This window comes from Drosophila montana, unplaced genomic scaffold (genome assembly GCF_035044405.1).
Source record: "Drosophila montana isolate Dmon_TW-CO22-7 unplaced genomic scaffold, ASM3504440v1 contig_3218_1, whole genome shotgun sequence".
Classification (NCBI taxonomy): Eukaryota; Metazoa; Arthropoda; class Insecta; order Diptera; family Drosophilidae; genus Drosophila; species Drosophila montana.
In genome coordinates this window covers 1,460,544-1,481,641 of record NW_026998098.1, presented here as the reverse complement: position 1 = coordinate 1,481,641, position 21,098 = coordinate 1,460,544, and the positions used below count along the sequence as shown (strand labels likewise).

Genomic DNA, 21,098 nt, shown 5'->3' with positions numbered 1-21,098 from the left:
TTCATTAGGAATTCCACGTAATATATAACCATGCCATATAGCCAGAAAACCCAAAGCAGCCGCGTAGCTAAATAGTTGCGATAGTTAAGGAACTTTAGACTTTATAACTTATAGTAGTATACATATATAGTGACCAACCTATTGATTAGTCCCGAATCCTGCAAGTTCAATGAGATGTGTCCTTTCCAGATCCACAATGAATGTCCTCTTTAGATAAATAGCTTGAACTAAGAAATTTAAGCTCCTAAGAATTGCTTCCACCTATCCCACATTACATAAATGAAAATGTTTTCTTTTGCGCTCTAAATCGAGCGAGTGGCAGTAAATATTGATACACATAAATACTTAAATAAGAAAAAGTTTTTTCGCGATGCTGACGGTTGTTCCTTGCCCCAAAATGCTTGCAAATGTTTTCTTATAATTATTACAATTCAAAAAACTTTAAGTACTTATCTAAAGATAGTTACAATTTGAGTTCAGTATTTTCTTACCAACATTTCTTGCAAACAAATATTTGCGGAAACAAACATATTATACATCGAATTCTTACATGTTTTATTGTTTGAGTTAAAAGTATTCATTTACATAAATCATGCGTTACGCGCTGAGATAGCTTACAAGTACTACAACTAACAATCGAGTATATTTGAATGATTAAAATTAATAGTAAGATATAAATATGTTGTCATAATACATGCTTACGCGATAAACTATTTAAGTGCGAGAGAGCTACTTTTTGGCACTTTACCACACTGGCTAATTAACTTTGATGGCGGTCCGGATGCCAAGTGTAAAGGAAATTACTTCCCTATCTGGTTGTCGATCGGAAAATTCGCGCTTCATAATTTTCCTCGATAAAAGATCTTCACTGTGCTCTGCGGATGTTATTGGATTTATATCCCTACCGCTTACAGTATCGCGTTTAATTCGCGTGGGCTCATCATCCTCATCTTCGTCTAACTCAAAAACATTATTGTTCGTAATTGCAAGTTTGTTGATCTCATTAAAAAATTTACTTTTCGCGTCTCTAACTGTCCTGTCATAGCCTGGATTGCTCAGCGGTGGCAAATACGTTGCTGGTATGGGCGTCGAACCCTTATAAGTGTCAGGACAACGGGGGTCTACAGAGCCAGGGAAACAGTAAACAGGAGTCGTGTCGGGCGATAAAGTGGAAGTCACTAAACTTTGTGAGCAACGAATATCAGTAGATCCAGGATAACAGTTAGGAGAAGCAGTCGTCTTTGGCTGTTGTGGACAGCGCGGATCGGTTGAGCCTGGATAACACCTTGGCTTAGTAGGTGTTACTGGTGGGCGAACTGTAGTTGGAGGCAAGTAAGTTGCGGGTTGACAATCGGGATCTGTTGAACCAGGCAAGCAACGGGGCTTCGGTGTTGTCTTGGGCTCTTGTGGACAACGAGGATCAGTTGATCCAGGATAGCAGTTGGGCGAAGCAGTCGTCTTTGGCTGTTGTGGACAGCGAGGATCGGTTGAGCCTGGATAACACCTTGGCTTAGTCGGTGTTACTGGTGGACGAACCGTAGTTGGAGGCAAGTAAGTGGCTGGTTGACAATCGGGATCTGTTGAACCAGGATAGCAACGGGGCTTCGATGTGGTCTTGGGCTCTTGTGGACAACGAGGATCAGTTGATCCAGGATAGCAGTTGGGCAAGGCAGTCGTCTTTGGCTGTTGTGGACAGCGAGGATCGGTTGATCCAGGATAGCAGTTGGGCGAAGCAGTCGTCTTTGGCTGTTGTGGACAGCGAGGATCGGTTGAGCCTGGATAACACCTTGGCTTAGTCGGTGTTACTGGTGGACGAACTGTAGTTGGAGGTAGGTAAGTTGCAGGTTGACAATCGGGATCTGTTGAACCAGGCAAGCAACGGGGCTTCGGTGTGGTCTTGGGCTCTTGTGGACAACGAGGATCAGTTGATCCAGGATAGCAGTTGGGCAAGGCAGTCGTCTTTGGCTGTTGTGGACAGCGAGGATCAGTTGATCCAGGATAGCAGTTGGGCGAAGCAGTTGTCTTTGGCTGTTGTGGACAGCGGGGATCGGTTGAACCTGGATAGCAAGAGGGCTTTGGTGGCGTATTCTGATTGCCTGGAACTCTCGTCGTTTTTATTGGCGGAAGGTAAGTGGCTGGTTGACATTTTGGATCACTTGATCCGTCAAAACATCCAGGCTTTTTAGTAGTTTCCACTTTGGGGCACCTTGGATCTGGTGATCCAGGGAAACAGTTGAGACATTCTGGATCCTTTGAACCCGGATAACATGAAGGACCTGAGGTCGTTACAGAGGGCTCTTTTGGACAGCGCGGATCGGTTGAGCCTGGATAACATCTTGGCTTAGTCGGTGTTACTGGTGGACGAACTGTAGTTGGAGGCAAGTAAGTTGCAGGTTGACAATCGGGATCTGTTGAACCAGGATAGCAACGGGGCTTCGATGTGGTCTTGGGCTCTTGTGGACAACGAGGATCAGTTGATCCAGGATAGCAGTTGGGCGAAGCAGTTGTCTTTGGCTGTTGTGGACAGCGAGGATCGGTTGAGCCTGGATAACACCTTGGTTTAGTAGGTGTTACTGGTGGACGAACTGTAGTTGGAGGTAGGTAAGTCGCAGGTTGACAATCGGGATCTGTTGAACCAGGATAGCAACGGGGCTTCGATGTGGTCTTGGGCTCTTGTGGACAACGAGGATCAGTTGCTCCAGGATAGCAGTTGGGCGAAGCAGTTGACTTTGGCTGTTGTGGACAGCGAGGATCACTCGATCCAGGATAACAGTTGGGCGAAGCAGTCGTCTTAGGCTGTTGTGGACAGCGAGGATCGGTTGAGCCTGGATAACACCTTGGCTTAGTCGGTGTTACTGGTGGACGAACTGTAGTTGGAGGTAGGTAAGTTGCAGGTTGACAATCGGGATCTGTTGAACCAGGATAGCAACGGGGCTTCGATGTGGTCTTGGGCTCTTGTGGACAACGAGGATCACTTGATCCAGGATAGCAGTTGGGCGAAGCAGTCGTCTTTGGCTGTTGTGGACAGCGCGGATCGGTTGAGCCTGGATAACACCTTGGCTTAGTCGGTGTTGCTGGTGGACGAACTGTAGTTGGAGGTAGGTAAGTCGCAGGTTGACAATCGGGATCTGTTGAACCAGGATAGCAACGGGGCTTCGATGTGGTCTTGGGCTCTTGTGGACAACGAGGATCAGTTGCTCCAGGATAGCAGTTGGGCGAAGCAGTTGACTTTGGCTGTTGTGGACAGCGAGGATCGGTTGAGCCTGGATAACACCTTGGCTTAGTCGGTGTTACTGGTGGACGAACTGTAGTTGGAGGTAGGTAAGTTGCAGGTTGACAATCGGGATCTGTTGAACCAGGATAGCAACGGGGCTTCGATGTGGTCTTGGGCTCTTGTGGACAACGAGGATCACTTGATCCAGGATAGCAGTTGGGCGAAGCAGTCGTCTTTGGCTGTTGTGGACAGCGCGGATCGGTTGAGCCTGGATAACACCTTGGCTTAGTCGGTGTTGCTGGTGGACGAACTGTAGTTGGAGGTAGGTAAGTCGCAGGTTGACAATCGGGATCTGTTGAACCAGGATAGCAACGGGGCTTCGATGTGGTCTTGGGCTCTTGTGGACAACGAGGATCAGTTGCTCCAGGATAGCAGTTGGGCGAAGCAGTTGACTTTGGCTGTTGTGGACAGCGAGGATCGGTTGAGCCTGGATAACACCTTGGCTTAGTCGGTGTTACTGGTGGACGAACTGTAGTTGGAGGTAGGTAAGTTGCAGGTTGACAATCGGGATCTGTTGAACCAGGATAGCAACGGGGCTTCGATGTGGTCTTGGGCTCTTGTGGACAACGAGGATCAGTTGATCCAGGATAGCAGTTGGGCGAAGCAGTTGTCTTTGGCTGTTGTGGACAGCGAGGATCGGTTGAGCCTGGATAACACCTTGGCTTAGTAGGTGTTACTGGTGGACGAACTGTAGTTGGAGGCAAGTAAGTGGCTGGTTGACAATCGGGATCTGTTGAACCAGGCAAGCAACGGGGCTTCGGTGTGGTCTTGGACTCTTGTAGACAACGAGGATCAGTTGATCCACGATAACAGTTGGGCGAAGCAGTCGTCTTTGGCTGTTGTGGACAGCGAGGATCGGTTGAGCCTGGATAGCACCTTGGCTTAGTAGGTGTTACGGGTGGACGAACTGTAGTTGGAGGCAAGTAAGTAGCTGGTTGACAATCGAAATCTGTTGAACCAGGCAAGCAACGGGGCTTCGGTGATGTCTTGGGCTCTTGTGGACAACGAGGATCAGTTGATCCAGGATAGCAGTTGGGCGAAGCAGTCGTCTTTGGCTGTTGTGGACAGCGAGGATCGGTTGAGCCTGGATAACACCTTGGCTTAGTCGGTGTTACTGGTGGACGAACTGTAGTTGGAGGTAGGTAAGTCGCAGGTTGACAATCAGGATCTGTTGAGCCAGGCAAGCAACGGGGCTTCGTTGTGGTCTTGGGCTCTTGTGGACAACGAGGATCAGTTGATCCAGGATAGCAGTTGGGCGAAGCAGTTGTCTTTGGCTGTTGTGGACAGCGGGGATCGGTTGAACCTGGATAGCAAGAGGGCTTTGGTGGCGTATTCTGATTGCCTGGAACTCTCGTCGTTTTTATTGGCGGAAGGTAAGTGGCTGGTTGACATTTTGGATCACTTGATCCGTCAAAACATCCAGGCCTTTTAGTAGTTTCCACTTTGGGGCACCTTGGATCTGGTGATCCAGGGAAACAGTTGAGACATTCTGGATCCTTTGATCCTGGATAACATGAAGGACCTGAGGTCGTTGCAGTGGGCTCTTTTGGACAGCGCGGATCGGTTGAGCCTGGATAACACCTTGGCTTAGTCGGTGTTACTGGTGGACGAACTGTAGTTGGAGGCAAGTAAGTTGCAGGTTGACAATCGGGATCTGTTGAACCAGGATAGCAACGGGGCTTCGATGTGGTTTTGGGTTCCTGGGGGCAACGAGGATCTCTTGATCCAGGATAGCAGTTGGGCGAAGCAGTCGTCTTTGGCTGTTGTGGACAGCGAGGATCGGTTGAGCCTGGATAACACCTTGGCTTAGTCGGTGTTACTGGTGGACGAACCGTAGTTGGAGGCAAGTAAGTGGCTGGTTGACAATCGGGATCTGTTGAACCAGGATAGCAACGGGGCTTCGATGTGGTCTTGGGCTCTTGTGGACAACGAGGATCAGTTGATCCAGGATAGCAGTTGGGAGAAGCAGTCGTCTTTGGTTCCTGCGGACAACGAGGATCAGTTGATCCAGGATAGCAGTTGGGCGAAGCAGTCGTCTTTGGCTGTTGTGGACAGCGAGGATCGGTTGAGCCTGGATAACACCTTGGCTTAGTCGGTGTTACTGGTGGACGAACTGTAGTTGGAGGTAGGTAAGTTGCAGGTTGACAATCGGGATCTGTTGAACCAGGCAAGCAACGGGGCTTCGGTGTGGTCTTGGGCTCTTGTGGACAACGAGGATCAATTGATCCAGGATAGCAGTTGGGAGAAGCAGTCGTCTTTGGCTGTTGTGGACAGCGAGGATCAGTTGATCCAGGATAGCAGTTGGGCGAAGGAGTCGTCTTTGGCTGTTGTGGACAGCGAGGATCAGTTGATCCAGGATAGCAGTTGGGCGAAGCAGTTGTCTTTGGCTGTTGTGGACAGCGGGGATCGGTTGAACCTGGATAGCAAGAGGGCTTTGGTGGCGTATTCTGATTGCCTGGAACTCTCGTCGTTTTTATTGGCGGAAGGTAAGTGGCTGGTTGACATTTTGGATCACTTGATCCGTCAAAACATCCAGGCTTTTTAGTAGTTTCCACTTTGGGGCACCTTGGATCTGGTGATCCAGGGAAACAGTTGAGGCATTCTGGATCCTTTGAACCTGGATAACATGAAGGACCTGAGGGCGTTACAGAGGGCTCTTTTGGGCAGCGCGGATCGGTTGAGCCTGGATAACACCTTGGCTTAGTCGGTGTTACTGGTGGACGAACTGTAGTTGGAGGCAAGGAAGTTGCAGGTTGACAATCGGGATCTGTTGATCCAGGATAGCAACGGGGCTTCGATGTGGTTTTTGGCTCTTGTGGGCAACGAGGATCAGTTGATCCAGGATAGCAGTTGGGCGAAGCAGTCGTCTTTGGCTGTTGTGGACAGCGAGGATCGGTTGAGCCTGGATAGCACCTTGGCTTAGTAGGTGTTACTGATGGACGAACTGTAGTTGGAGGCAAGTAAGTTGCGGGTTGACAATCGGGGTCTGTTGAACCAGGCAAGCAACGGGGCTTCGGTGTGGTCTTTGGCTCTTGTGGGCAACGAGGATCAGTTGATCCAGGATAGCAGTTGGGCGAAGCAGTCGTCTTTGGTTCCTGCGGACAACGAGAATCACTTGATCCAGGATAGCAGCTGGGCGAAGCAGTCGTCTTTGGCTGTTGTGGACAACGAGGATCGGTTGAGCCTGGATAACACCTTGGCTTAGTAGGTGTTACTGGTGGACGAACTGTCGTTGGAGGCAAGTAAGTTGCGGGTTGACAATCGGGGTCTGCTGAACCAGGCAAGCAACGGGGCTTCGGTGTGGTTTTTGGCTCTTGTGGACAACGAGGATCAGTTGATCCAGGATAGCAGTTGGGCGAAGCAGTCGTCTTTGGCTGTTGTGGACAGCGAGGATCGGTTGAGCCTGGATAGCACCTTGGCTTAGTAGGTGTTACTGGTGTACGAACTGTCGTTGGAGGCAAGTAAGTTGCGGGTTGACAATCGGGGTCTGCTGAACCAGGCAAGCAACGGGGCTTCGGTGTGGTTTTTGGCTCTTGTGGACAACGAGGATCAGTTGAACCAGGATAGCAGTTGGGCGAAGCAGTCGTCTTTGGTTCCTGCGGACAACGAGAATCACTTGATCCAGGATAGCAGCTGGGCGAAGCAGTCGTCTTTGGCTGTTGTGGACAACGAGGATCGGTTGAGCCTGGATAACACCTTGGCTTAGTAGGTGTTACTGGTGGACGAACTGTCGTTGGAGGCAAGTAAGTTGCGGGTTGACAATCGGGGTCTGCTGAACCAGGCAAGCAACGGGGCTTCGGTGTGGTTTTTGGCTCTTGTGGACAACGAGGATCAGTTGATCCAGGATAGCAGTTGGGCGAAGCAGTCGTCTTTGGCTGTTGTGGACAGCGAGGATCGGTTGAGCCTGGATAGCACCTTGGCTTAGTAGGTGTTACTGGTGTACGAACTGTCGTTGGAGGCAAGTAAGTTGCGGGTTGACAATCGGGGTCTGCTGAACCAGGCAAGCAACGGGGCTTCGGTGTGGTTTTTGGCTCTTGTGGACAACGAGGATCAGTTGAACCAGGATAGCAGTTGGGCGAAGCAGTCGTCTTTGGCTGTTGTGGACAGCGAGGATCGGTTGAGCCTGGATAGCACCTTGGCTTAGTAGGTGTTACTGGTGGACGAACTGTCGTTGGAGGCAAGTAAGTTGCGGGTTGACAATCGGGGTCTGCTGAACCAGGCAAGCAACTGGGTTTCGATGTGGTCTTGGGCTCTTGTGGACAACGAGGATCAGTTGATCCGGGATAGCAGTTGGGAGAAGCAGTCGTCTTTGGCTGTTGTGGACAGCGAGGATCAGTTGAGCCTGGATAACACCTTGGCTTAGTAGGTGTTACAGGTGGACGAACTGTAGTTGGAGGCAAGTAAGTTGCAGGTTGACAATCGGGGTCTGTTGAACCAGGCAAGCAACGGGGCTTCGATGTGGTCTTTGGCTCTTGTGAACAACGAGGATCAGTTGATCCAGGATAGCAGTTGGGCGAAGCAGTCGTCTTTGGTTCCTGCGGACAACTAGGATCGACTGAGCCTGGATAACACCTTGGCTTCGTAGGTGTTACTGGTGGACGAACTGTAGTTGGAGGCAAGTAAGTTGCAGGTTGACAATCGGAGTCTGTTGAACCAGGCAAGCAACGGGGCTTCGATGTAATTTGAGAATCTTGTCCGCAATTTTGGCTTGAGCTAGGCGAACAAGGTTCTGTTATATCCTCACCACAAGTAAGTAATCGTTCGCAGGCTCCATTGCATAGCTCAATATCACATTTTAGATAAACTTGAGATCGATCGGGAAACTTGAAAGCTTTAAGCGTATTGTAGTATGTTAACGTTTGACCAGGAGGTGATTCCAATTTTTTCCACTCGCCGAAAACTTTTTTCTTGAGCGAACATCCATTTTTATCGGATAGCTGCAATTTGTTTGTGGTTCCTGCTTCAAAATCTGGCTGATCAGAAGCATAACATTGTAGAATGTTAATATCCCAAGTCTGATATAATTGTTTCACATTAATAGTAAATGTTATATCCGTGCCCAGCTTCAAAGTGTAATTAATTGGTTTAATATTCGGTGGGAGTCCCGTTCCTATTTCCATCCAGCATTCAACTGGACCGCTTGGAGTTTCCACTTCAATCACTTCTAGCATATCGACAACAAATGGACGAAAATAAACGGTTTTCTCCTGTTCATCGCTGCGACTGCATGTGATTTTGCGTGCTGTGTCCCAACTTTCCTGGATATCCTGGTCATTCTGTATGATAAGAAAATTATCAACAGATGCACACAACGAGCAGGAGGGTTTGCTGCCACAGCCATCGAAGGGCACTTTGAATACAAAGCGACGTTCATTACTGCCAGAGTTCACATATCTAAAGAGAAGTGGGAAAAGGGAAACATGAATTGTTTCTTTAAATAATTTAAATGTTCTTCAGATATTACGCACTTGCATTTTGGATCGTTGTAGTATCCTTGGCTGTATATAACTCCGTTGAATATCTCTGAAAATTCCACTTCTACTATCATGCCATTCGAAGTATCGCATTTTACGTCGATTTTTTCAATGTTTCCATTGAATGCAGAGGTTTTCCGAGATATCCTGGGAAACGAAAGCGCCAAATCGGCTGGCTTGACTTCATTGTCAACGTAATCGTCATCTGTTCTCAGATCTGCGCCGCCGGCAATGACCTTTTAAATGCAATAAGCTATAAGTTGAAATTCAATACTTTTTTGTTTTTTGCAAATTTCATACCAAAAGCTGAGTCAAAAATATTATGTGGCCAGCTTTGACCATTTTTAGTGGATTGTCGCTCGATCTAAAACCTGTTGCAAATTAAACGTAGTTGTAATTAAAGTTGTATTTGCTGTATTTGTATAATTGATTTGGGTATATGCTAACGCTGCGGTTTCTTTGTTCAACTAAATATATCGTAATAACACAAAATTATATATGCAAATAAGCGTCAAAGAATTAATCTCTAATAATCAATTTTTATTTGGGAATTCACATGTTTTTTTCTATTTACCAAAGTGCGATCGGAAGCAAACTTGTTAAATATTTCCAAAGCCATTTAAATGTCACAAAAGATTTAAGCTAATATGATTTAATAACTTAGAGGGTCGAAAACTCAACAAATCGCTCACAAGGTGATTTTAATTTATTAAAAATTATAATTTTTGATGTCCTTCGCTTTTATACAAAAAATACAATATTAAAGATTATTATTATATTTTTAATTAATTTCGTGGGGCTTTAAAATTGAAAAAACGAATTGTATTAACACAAGAAATTTGCTGCAAGTAAAACTTTGCTTGAAATGTGTTAAATTTAATTTTCAGATGTTTAAACTAATAAATATTATGATATGGCAAATATGTATGCACCTCTCTAATACAAAAAAAGGTGTTATGTAGGTTATCATATTAATCAATTAACTCCCGACTCGAATTTGTCCCAGATCCAGATTCAAATTTACCTGTAACACGACACCAAATCTGTTGAAAACCAGTTTTTTAGTGCGATTTTCACTGATTCAGAAATTTTTGTAATGTCATTTATAAGGTAAAAGGCGTCATTAATAAAAGTAAATTGTGTTATATTGAGAGGGCGTGTGGCAAGCAAGCCGGACTGGACACAGATATACATTATACATAAATGTTGTTTGTTTGAATTTGAAAATGTATTTGCATGATGACTTAACTTTTGAAGACGGTAAGGTAAAGCTACCACAGTTTAGTGGATATTTATGAATAGCATTCATTTATTGTTGTTTATTCAATTTGATTATAAAAAGCCATCGCGATGACCTTCGACGTTTTGGATTCCCTAAATGATTATTTCTCTCGTTGTTATGTTGAATTATCAATGCGCAATTTGCGCATATTGTTTTTGCGGACAGGTAGTATAAGTATTTTACTTGTTGCCAGATTTAATTTTGGTCTTTTGATTTTCAAATTTGAAATATTGACTGGTTTTCGAGTTGTTTTATTCTTTTAGTACGCAATTAAAATCTCTGATGCAGTTCGGCGTTAATTGAAATGTGCTTCATCTTACTTAGATTTTATGTCATCTGTTTTTGCCTTTGTTTTTTTTTTTTTTTGGCCAATAAACAGGTAAATGACAATAACAGAGAGCACTCCGTTGCCGTGCGATAAACGGTCATAAATTAGAAAATACACCAAATATATATATTACTCAATTTGTTAAATATGTTAATATATGCAAAAGTAAATACACATGTTATAAGTATTTGCGCTAGTAGCAATTGATAGCTGTGTGCTGGAATTAATGAGATCTATTCAAATCTCTCATTAATGATATGTGCCAGCCAGATCTTCAGCATCTGCATAGCATTGCCCAAGCACAAATGCTTTGCGGCGTGTAAGAAGAAGATTTTTATTGACTGCCCACAAAATGAAATAAATAATAACTTGGACATTGATGATCTTGCCGTGAACTTTTGCCATTTGGGCGCCTCAGACATAGGCGCTCACACACATGCGCTTGTATTCGTGCTCGTATAGGTATTCGTCACGGCAAACAGGTGATTACCCAACAGGCTTTCGACGACGCCACAGACACGCATTGTGCACATACCTGCATACACACCTGTATGTGTGCACATCTTTATTATTTTACAGGCACCCACCTTTCAGCAGCCGTCAGTCAAACTGGGTGTGTACTGTGGACGCTGCAACTGGACACTCGGCTGTCTGTACTATCTGGCGTATACTTAATGATGCACAACCCAAGAATATTCGATAATTATTCGTTATGCTTTGGCTCGATCGATAATTATGTCAAGTTGAATTGAGTCGATCGTCAAATCCGGCAATTTGTTGTTTGCTTTGAAGGAATTGATTGCTTGATTTGGACAACAGTCAAATTAGTGAAGATGATGTTGGTTTCTTTTTTCTTTTTCTTTTTTTTTCTTGCTTTTTTGTGGCTAATCTCGCACAATAAATCTGTACACATGCGCATACACATGCTTACAAAATGTTTATCATAAGTATTTAATGCGGCTGTTCGCGAATCAACAGATAAAAGGTGAGCCAATAATAACCGACTTTAAATAAATTTATTCGCATTAGTTTTGTATAGATATTTCCTTTTTTAGTGTGTTTTTTTTTTCTTCTTTTATGTTAGTTTATGTTTTTCTGTCGTCGAGCTGTAAGCCATACATTACAATATTTGTATATTTCCTTTTACTTATAGCAAATATAGGGCATGTACGCTTCGGTGTTGGCCATCTATTTTTATTTGCCATATAGTAGTGGTCATTCAAGTCTAGGGCAAGCAAAGTAGGACAGATTTTTTATATTGTGTATTCGGCCAGAAATTGCTCAATCCCAAATCGCAGCGGATAAGCCGATTGCGGCAATCTGAAGTGCGGAATCTTGCATCCTCATTAATAAATGCTTCAAGGCTGCGACAGGAACGACAACGAACAACACACTAAATATGCTATAGTCTGCTAAATGTTCGGATTATAAATGACTCTTGTAGCCGTCGTCGCTCGTTTAGGTTAAGCCTTTTTCCGGCTCCAATACGATTTGAACAGTTTAATTCGGCCTTGCCTAAGTGGTTACAAGCTTGCAGAGTTTCTTCGTCTAATATTGCCTAATCCATAATTAAATCTACCGTTTTGCTAATAAATTGTATGTCTTTTTATAAATTAAAACAAATTAATTTTAAAGACTTAACGACGACTTCTCGACTTTTATGATCAAAATAAATCGAATGGGTGAGTACATCGGTATTAAATATAATTTAATACATTTAAGCCTTTTTTAGCAGACAATTGTTTTCGGACTAGACGATCACTTGGGAGATCATAAAAGTGTGCTTCTTAAAAACATATAATACAAATTATATTTTTTTAATATTATCCAAGCAGCACCTTTGACCCAATTTCATAACCCATTTTACTTGCTTTTATCACTTTGCTTTTGGCATTAACTTATACAAATTTAAATTATATGCCACACTGCACCATATAAAACTTTCAAACAGAGTCAATAAGTTGAAAACTTTTTGAAAGTCTATTTAAAACTTGGTTATGATCCATTATTAAAGCAACAATTATTGCTTTATTTGTCACATTATTCCCGTTGTTGCATCTCATATTAATCAAATACAAGTTTGCAAAAATGTTTTCAAACTCCCACGCAACGCACTGAACACTAGAGTCACGATTATTTTGAAATCCGCAGAGAATATATATATTTTTGTTCAAAAAAATGTCGCTTGATTGAACTTACTGGAATTGCTGTTCGGTCGGTGCTTTGGAGGAGAGTTAGTTTGATCGCCGGCTGGTTAAGAGTTCGCTGTCGCACTAAGCTACGAAAAGACGCGTCTTCGTTTATATACTCGCACGTAGCATGTTTTAACTAAAATCGTTTGGAACACGGCTTTCAAAATCCAAAGGCGCAGCAAATGCAAAAAACAACAGCAGCAGCAGCATCAGCAGCAGCAGCAGCAGCAGCAGCTAAAACAGCAGCCCGGCTAGCTGGCCACAAAAGAGTTATTTACTTTACAATTTTTTTTATACTCACGAGGCTTGTTTCAAAAGTATTTAAAAATATCCGTTGGCAAAATATTTATTCTTCGATGTGGCAACGCTTTTTCAAGTATGTACCAAAGATCGTTTTTTTTTGTTGTCGTTTTTAAATGGCATAAGTCCAGCTAGCTAGCAAAAATGTCCGTTAGTTTTTGATCACGCCTCGTGCATGCATGCAGATACACTTACCAAATGCTCGAGTACAGGGTATATCGAGTTCCTTATAGAAGTGGGCATCGCTGCAAATACTTGTGCCCGACGAGGTGAGTCCAATAAGTTAATCAAAGGATTACTTAAAAAAAAGCAAATAACATTACTTTTGCATAATTGAAATTTAAACATTCATGATGGGAAAAACAAATGCAACAATTGATTACAGATAGCAAACATAGAGTATACACAAGAGTTGATTACATATAGCAAACATAGAGTATACACAAGAGTTGGCAGCTAGCTGCCAAGTATTTTCAGAATATATTATTATATATTAATTATAATGCATTTGAAAACTGTATAGTAGAAGTTTTTAAAGGGCATGCGAGTTGGTCTTTGTTCCAAACCAGATTTGAGGTTTTTCATTTATATTTATGCGCTAGGCAGTCGCGTGAGCCGAACATTGTCCGCTCTACGTCTTCTTCATCTTGACCCGGTCCCGGTCTGAGGCGTTGCAGCGGCGACAACTCCAGCCGAAAGATCCGCAACGTCAAATGGCTAACACCTCTGTATGTATTTTAGGGCCAAAATGCCAAAATCCGTCATTGTCGTAACTGAAATCGTGGCCGGCTTCAACATCGACATCGACGCCGAGCTGGTCATGCAACTATAGTCATTGCGGCCCGATCATCCCGAACAGGTATTAATACTCGAAGTCATACTTTTTTGGATGCCCAGCGTCCGCTTCGTGCTGGTGACAGACGGCAAGCGGTCATGGCGATTTAGATGGTGATGGGTGATTGCTGTACCTTTGCGGATCGTTATGGCTATAGCTGTGTTGCTGCTGTTGACGTTGCAGGGACGTATACAAATAAACAGCATATTGCCGATGTCGATGCCAGCTAGATCTACCTACCGACATTTGCACAAACATTCAATTATAGATATTAACATATACTTAATTATTGTTTATCATTATTTCTTGCTAATTTATAACTAGTCAAAAAATAAAATAAATAAAAAAACTAACCACAAATGAAGTCGTAAAAATACGCCTAATACTTGAGTATTTTCATTATATTTAGTCGTTCTTTGAAGGCCATCCACATGTACCTGAGGCGGGACTAAAAACTCAAGGAAAACCAAACCAAATGTTTGGGACTGCGGCGTAGCGAACATGACGTCCGAAATTCCTTCCATTTAACACTGGGAACGCGACCTTGACGACCGGAAATGCTTTCTGTGTGAGACGCCAGGCCCTGGAAAACCAAGTAAAAACATTAAACTAGCAGATAACCCGTTTCTGGGAACCCCAAATCATATTGGTTGGTATGAAATACTATGCTACAAAAACATAAATTATGGTTATGCATCACAATAACTCAACAGACTGGGACTGTGTATCTTAAATCATATATTGCATGTTTATACAGACAAAAAAAAACGGAGTTTTAACCAATTTTCTTCGTCAATAACTTTTTTGTGCAATACAAATGTAATTCATTTTTAATTATATGAAAAAGGAAGGCATTTCATAAGCTCAAAGCTAAATTTATTTGTATACTCAACTCTCTCAACTCTGCTTTTGTTTATTTCAAAAATAAAAAGGCGGTTTTTTAACTGTATAAATAATAGCATGCCCAAAAGTATGCAATGTATTTCAGAAATGACAAATCGAAAGCATACTTTGCGGAACATTTGAATTTGTGCCAGTATATAGAACACATTGGAAATTATTTCCCATTCAGAATCTAATCTAGTTAGATTTATTTTTGACTTTTGTAAATGTAAAGCATCTTAAGTGCACCATATCATATTCTTATATATTCTTAAATAGTCAAAAAAGGATCACGGATAATCGGACGTCATTTAGAAAGTGTAATTAGTATAATTCAGACGAATATCGGCTTATTCTAGACGACTTACCTTTTGGACTCGTACAGTTTCCGACTGGCATCAAATTCTAGACTAAGACCAAGTTTTGGAAAACTTCTTATTGGAAGTGGTTTGGTTCTGAAATCAAAAACGTATTATTAATTTAATAATTTAAATATTGTGGTTAACAAAATAGAACTAATACTTACTTGCACTCCATACTGTCGGGGACCATAATTGCAAGGATCTTATATATAGTCCTTCAATAACCTGCATCAAATTCAATATGAGAAGTATGAGTAGCTTCTGCTTATATTGGGAAAGTTCCTATGGTCCCAAAAGCTTCTGCTAGAGAAAAGAATACATTTTAGGAATACATTTCGCCTTTTTTATCCGTTAAGAAAAACTACATTTCAGGAAAAAAGATGAAATCTTTGAATATTTTGATTATTAATTGGCGTTGAAAAGTTTTAAACTTTTGCCAAAGACCAGGGCTTACATTAGAATAAAATTTATATAAAATGGGTCAGTTTCAAGGTTTCAGTTTTTTGAAGTTTTGGTATATCTGGGGATAAAATTCGATTTGGGAATGATAAAATTTTGTGGATCCCAACTGTCTATTTGCCTTCGAAAAATCCAAAACTTAAATTTAGACCACCAACAATACGAATTATTTCCAAAAAATGTATCGGAATCCCAGAACAAACTCTCTTTAAAGTATATAAGAAAGAAAACCAATTCAAAGTCAAACAAAAAGGACATCTAGCTGAATCCGATTTTTTGACATTTGAAAACTCCACTGACAGAAAAAGCTTTTAACACTGTTCAAAATGGTTTTTCACAGGCAGTGTTGGCAACGCTGAAAATGTTGTGGGTGTACGAGCTGCTGGAGTAGTAGTATTGGGGGCCTTAAGGAAAAATCGATATTGCCACAGCTGTTCGTGTACAACAAGTGAAAGGCTGAGAGTAGCCGGAAAAAGTTATAAAACTGAATATCAAAAGAACGAATATCGTATAAACAAAAGAAGACCAATCAATTGAATAAACCATAATCAAGCATTATTAAACACATAAACAATAATTGGAAAAACAAGTGATTTGGTTTTTGAAGAGTAACCGATTTTGATTATGTGGCATATGGTTGTCCTGCGACGATAGAGAAATACATCACCGACATACCATTGAATATCCTTTAGAAATATGCCCAGTTCAAGGCGTGCCATTTTGGGGCACATCATGTCCGGATTGTGCACGAAGATGAACCGCACCAAGCCTGTGCCCGCTGATGTCATGGAGACGCCCTTGAAGCGATGCCTGACCACCTTTGATATCGCACTTTTGGGTATACACGCATCCATCTCACCTATAAGAATATATTCTTAATTTACATCATATATATTTATATTTTGTTTGTGTTTACTTACAGGAATTGGACATATGGTGGGTGCGGGCATCTATGTTCTAACTGGAACTGTGGCCAAGGAAATGGCTGGACCTGGCATCATTTTGTCGTTTGTGCTCGCAGGATTCGTCTCCATGTTGGCGGCGCTGTGCTACGCGGAGTTTGGCACTCGCGTGCCCAAGGCCGGATCGGCATATGTCTACACCTATATATCAATCGGTGAGTTTTGGGCATTCGTCATTGGCTGGAATATACTGCTGGAGCATATGTTGGGCGCCGCATCGGTGGCACGCGCCTGGAGCGGCTATGTCGACTCCATGCTGGGCGGCTGGATAGCCAATACGACGCTCTCGCTGATGGGCGGCATTCATGAGCCCGGCCTGGCCCAATATCCGGATGTGCTGGCCTTTCTCGTGTGCATTGTCTATGCGGCGGCATTGGGCAGCGGCGTCAAGGCGACTGCCGTCTTCAACAGCATCCTGACCCTGGTCAACATTGGCGTCATGATGGTAGTCATCGGCGTGGGCTTCTGGTATGCGGACACCAATAACTGGTCCGAGGCTCAGGGCGGATTTCTGCCATTCGGGTTTGGCGGTGTGATTGCCGGCGCTGCTACCTGTTTCTATGCATTCGTTGGCTTCGATTCGATAGCCACAGCGGGCGAAGAGGCCAAGAACCCGTCCGTATCCATACCCATTGCCACCGTGCTGTCCCTGTGCGTTGTCACACTCGGCTATATACTGGTGAGCGCCGCACTGACGCTCATGATACCCATCAGTGACATTAATCCGGCTGCCTCGCTGCCGGAGGCCTTCGGGCAACTGCACCTGCCCTGGGCCAAGTACATAATTTCGATCGGAGCAATCTGCGGCATGACCACCACGCTGCTGGGCTCCCTATATGCCCTGCCCCGCTGCATGTACGCCATGGCATCGGATGGTTTGCTCTTTAGCTGCTTTGGCCGCATTAACGCAAGCACCCAAGTGCCTCTATTGAATCTGATCGTCTCCGGGCTGCTGAGTGCTGCCCTGGCATTGGTGTTCGACCTGGCCAAGCTGGTGGAGTTCATGTCAATTGGCACTCTGCTCGCCTATACTATTGTCTCCGCCAGCGTTATAATATTGCGTTATCGACCCCTCCCACATGTGGGTACTCCCAATCCCGTTTATGCGCCCGATACGCCCGATGATGAGAACGACGAGGATGCCGATTCACAGTCCAGCATTGACACAGCTTCGCCCACAAGCGATCTCATCGAAGGCGCCCTTGCGGGTCGCCTCAAGCCACAGTTCCGCTGGCTTGATCCGCTGCTGGGTCGCTTTGCGCCCGGTTCTGTGGTATCCGTGGCGGTGTTGCTGTTCGTTGTGTTGAGCTTCGCCATCTGCTTGGAGCTGAAGGTGTCCTGGGCGCAGCTGTACACTGGCACCTGGTGGGCATTGCTGGTATATGGTTTCATCATCTTTGCTGCCAGCACTTGTGTCGCCATCATGGCGGTGCATAATCAGAACACGCGTGGCCTGAACTTCAAGGTGCCACTGGTGCCACTCGTGCCAGCACTTGGCATATTCAGCAACATAATGCTGATGGTGCACCTGGACGCGTTGACCTGGGTGCGCTTCTTTGTCTGGGTATCGATTGGCATGGTTGTCTATTTCCTGTATGGCATGGGCCATAGCAAAGAGGGCGAGGCCTGTTCCTCGTACTCCATTCTGATGACCTCATCGGAGGCAGGTAAACTGAACTGGGGATCCTTCAAGGGTTCGAAGAATACTGCAAAGCATACCGTTCTGGAGCGTTTCCTGGGTCGCAGGAAATTGAATGATAAGAAACCCATTGTCGAGGACGAGACCGACGAAAATGCGGATAGTCCAAATTAAAGCACTTACTGGGGACATTATTATATCATCTGTATTTAGCAAAGCACAACGGTCTGTGACGAAACATCCTCGGCTATTATTCAATTGACATCGATCGAAAACCATATTTAAAAATATTTATCGCTCGTTGAAAGTAATATGTCAAAAGAACACAAATAAAAGTAATTTATATATGTTTAATCAGAGTATCTTAACTGAACAAAGCCCTTTAGTCGATGATAACGATAGCCCGATCTGAACAATTGTTAATAAAGTACCTCTCAGATTCCTGTTATGTACTACCACAAAACTGACAAAGTGTCTACCTACCTATATACTCTCTTATATTTATTGGCGTACAATAATTTAAACATATTAAAGATGTATATTATAATATATTTGAATTGTTTAATATATGCATAAATCCATATATACATATATACACTATTAAATATTTATGAAAATGAAAAATGTAGATGAATTTTCTTTGGGAAACTTAAAAAGTCGGCGGTAAATTGGAGAACATTAAACGAAATACCCTCAAACACTTTCTTATTTCGTAACATGTTGTAAAATGTAAATTTGGGGCCAACGGTATATATATGTAAAAGTGCATTTGCACGGTGTAGATTACGAAAAGCCATATCATGTAGATGGTTCGTGAACTTATTGCATTTCGTGCGAGATTGCAACGTGTGACTGGCGAATTTGAGTGCAAGGAATGTCGCGGCGCTCGTTTATAATTATCTATCGAAAATAAGCTCCATGGCAGTGATGGGAGGTGGTGGTGTGGGGAGGTGAGGGTAGAGGGCGCCACCGCGTCATCAACATAAACAAGTTCGCATCTTGATGACGCAGCCGTGATGACGCATACAATGTATGAAATACATTCACATAAAAGAGCACGCAGCTATGTGAATGTGTATATGTATGTGTCTGTGTGTATCATACGAGCCCAAGGCCTGAGATGGAGAGTGAAAAAGTGTATCGTACGAGAGCTTACGAGCTTGGCAACAACAAAATCTGTAGCTAGAATATCTTCAACAGTCGCAAACGGGTTTCCAACGCATGACTTTTTGATGGAGCGGCAAAACGGCGCTTATTCAGAAGCAGAGACAACAACTTGGCGCTATTTCGCAAGCCAAAAAGTCCGTTGGCACTGAGCTTAACGTATCTGTATTTTGAATTCAAATTCAAAAAATAACGCTCGCAGCGTGCACACATGTGTATGCTTTAATATATATGCATGTGTATGTATGTAAACAAGCAAGTAAATGTATGCTGCAGCTTCTTCCATGCGATATATGTATGTATGTTTGTATGTATGCAGATTGGATTTCGCAGTATAATACAAAATTACATGATATGAATATTGACCATTGTAATTGAGTCAAAGTGGGACTATTTGAAAGTGAATTATTTTCATAGTAAAACAGATTTTCATTTTGCTCTTTAGAGGTCTTCCGGCTGGCTATGTGATGGCCCCTAAAAACCATATTCATGACTACGCGCCTGTACCAATGCCATTGACAAGTTTTGCTCTGCGAGATTCGTGTATTGAAGCAGCACAAGGTGATAGGATGGATGCCGGCTGTTCAAAAACGCAACCTTATGAAGCAGAAGTACCAAATGCGATGCGATGCGATGCGATGAATTCAAAATGTACAAACAATAGGTATACGAGGTTTAGTTCAACTGTTTTGAACAGTTTAATATTTTAAAAAGTAGAAGGTTAAAAAGCTAATGTGTCTTTGGCAGTAAGTGAGCTTAAGACAACCGTTGCGTTAGAGTACAAAGCCTTTTCTCCCATCATCTTCTATTTTATAGGTTAAACTTACTTGACAAGAATCGCAAATGTCCAAACTTTTAGGGCGCACCTCGTGTTTGTATCGGCAGATGAATGCATACATACAAACATATGAATGTTCTTCGGTTGCATGTCTGTACGAATGTATGTATACTTGGAAATCACCTTGCAACAGCTGCAACATCCTTGGACGTACAGCCATCCCTCACAATTTAGGGGTTGATGATGCAGACGCGGAGTCCGGGAAATGGAAATCTACCTGTAGTTGTAGTTGTCTTTACCTGCATACATACAGATAGAAATATGCGTTGCGTACATGTGCATGTGTGTGATCTGCTGTGCTCTGGCATAATTCCTGTGTAGGCCAATGATCTGTATTTTCGAGTTGCAGCTGCTCACCGAAATCATAAACTGCGCCGCGCACATCGAATAATTGTTGCAGGCATTTCTGCAAGTATACTGTACATACATACATACATATCACTGTCACATGCATAGGTATGTACATATACTATAACATCGATATGTATTAATTCATATCGATAGGAGATCATAACATGATTTCGCTAATATATATCATCTTTAGTGAAAGTGAATCATGGCATGCAAATGAAAGGTGTACTGATTTACTGTCTAGATACATACAAATGTTTGTACTCAATACGTGAAGATCGCTCTAGCTGATACAGTAAGCGTCTTTCGGTATTCACTGTATGAGTATGTGTGTATGCATGTATACATGTTTGTATGTATGCATACACATTCGTAGCATAGGGGTAGTTTTAAAGCATTGAAAAGAAATAAGACGCTAGCATATGGCATTCAAAATCAACGTTTCATTCTCAAAGTAGAATTTCCGTATACATTTAATTATAAACGTAAACGTACAGGCGTGCAATGCGAAGGCAAACGCTTATATTTCAACGTTCCACGCAATTGTTTTCGAAAATAACGTCGCACTAGAGCAAACTTTCTCACACATACCAACGCAAGTGTGGCAAATGGAGCCCTGGTAATGTTTCAATTCCAGTCGTTCTATTAATGTTAACGCGCATCAACTGTAGAAGGTTGTTCATTGAGCATGTACATGCGTCGTATTAGCTGACGTCACAGCGTAGATACATATGAAAAACAGCAAAATCTGCTAAA

The 21,098-nt window shown here is 43.1% G+C and overlaps 2 protein-coding genes across 7 annotated transcripts; one reads left to right on the top strand and one right to left on the bottom strand.

Moving 5' to 3' along the window:
• Nucleotides 1–538: 538 nt before the first annotated feature.
• Nucleotides 539–20,408, bottom strand: zye. Of its 6 annotated transcripts, none has more exons than XM_064689442.1 (10): nucleotides 19,981–20,408; nucleotides 15,094–15,229; nucleotides 14,936–15,022; nucleotides 14,040–14,268; nucleotides 13,046–13,148; nucleotides 12,852–12,981; nucleotides 12,558–12,707; nucleotides 9,049–9,119; nucleotides 8,743–8,984; nucleotides 539–8,668 (listed from the first exon to the last, which is right to left on the bottom strand). In XM_064689442.1, exons 8-10 carry the CDS (start codon nucleotides 9,088–9,090, stop codon nucleotides 757–759), a joined length of 8,196 nt encoding a protein of 2,731 aa, XP_064545512.1. In that variant the 5' UTR covers nucleotides 9,091–9,119; nucleotides 12,558–12,707; nucleotides 12,852–12,981; nucleotides 13,046–13,148; nucleotides 14,040–14,268; nucleotides 14,936–15,022; nucleotides 15,094–15,229; nucleotides 19,981–20,408; the 3' UTR covers nucleotides 539–756. The 6 variants fall into 6 exon arrangements, with proteins under 6 accessions (XP_064545512.1, XP_064545511.1, XP_064545510.1 ...); XM_064689441.1 differs by lacking the exon at nucleotides 19,981–20,408 and adding an exon at nucleotides 16,064–16,203 and having other exon boundaries at nucleotides 12,852–12,985; XM_064689440.1 differs by lacking the exon at nucleotides 19,981–20,408 and adding an exon at nucleotides 16,064–16,203.
• LOC135433398 (cationic amino acid transporter 4) lies at nucleotides 16,085–18,343 on the top strand. Its single transcript, XM_064689446.1, has 2 exons — nucleotides 16,085–16,226; nucleotides 16,311–18,343. Exons 1-2 carry the CDS (start codon nucleotides 16,085–16,087, stop codon nucleotides 18,161–18,163), a joined length of 1,995 nt encoding a protein of 664 aa, XP_064545516.1. The 3' UTR covers nucleotides 18,164–18,343.
• Nucleotides 20,409–21,098: the final 690 nt, after the last annotated feature.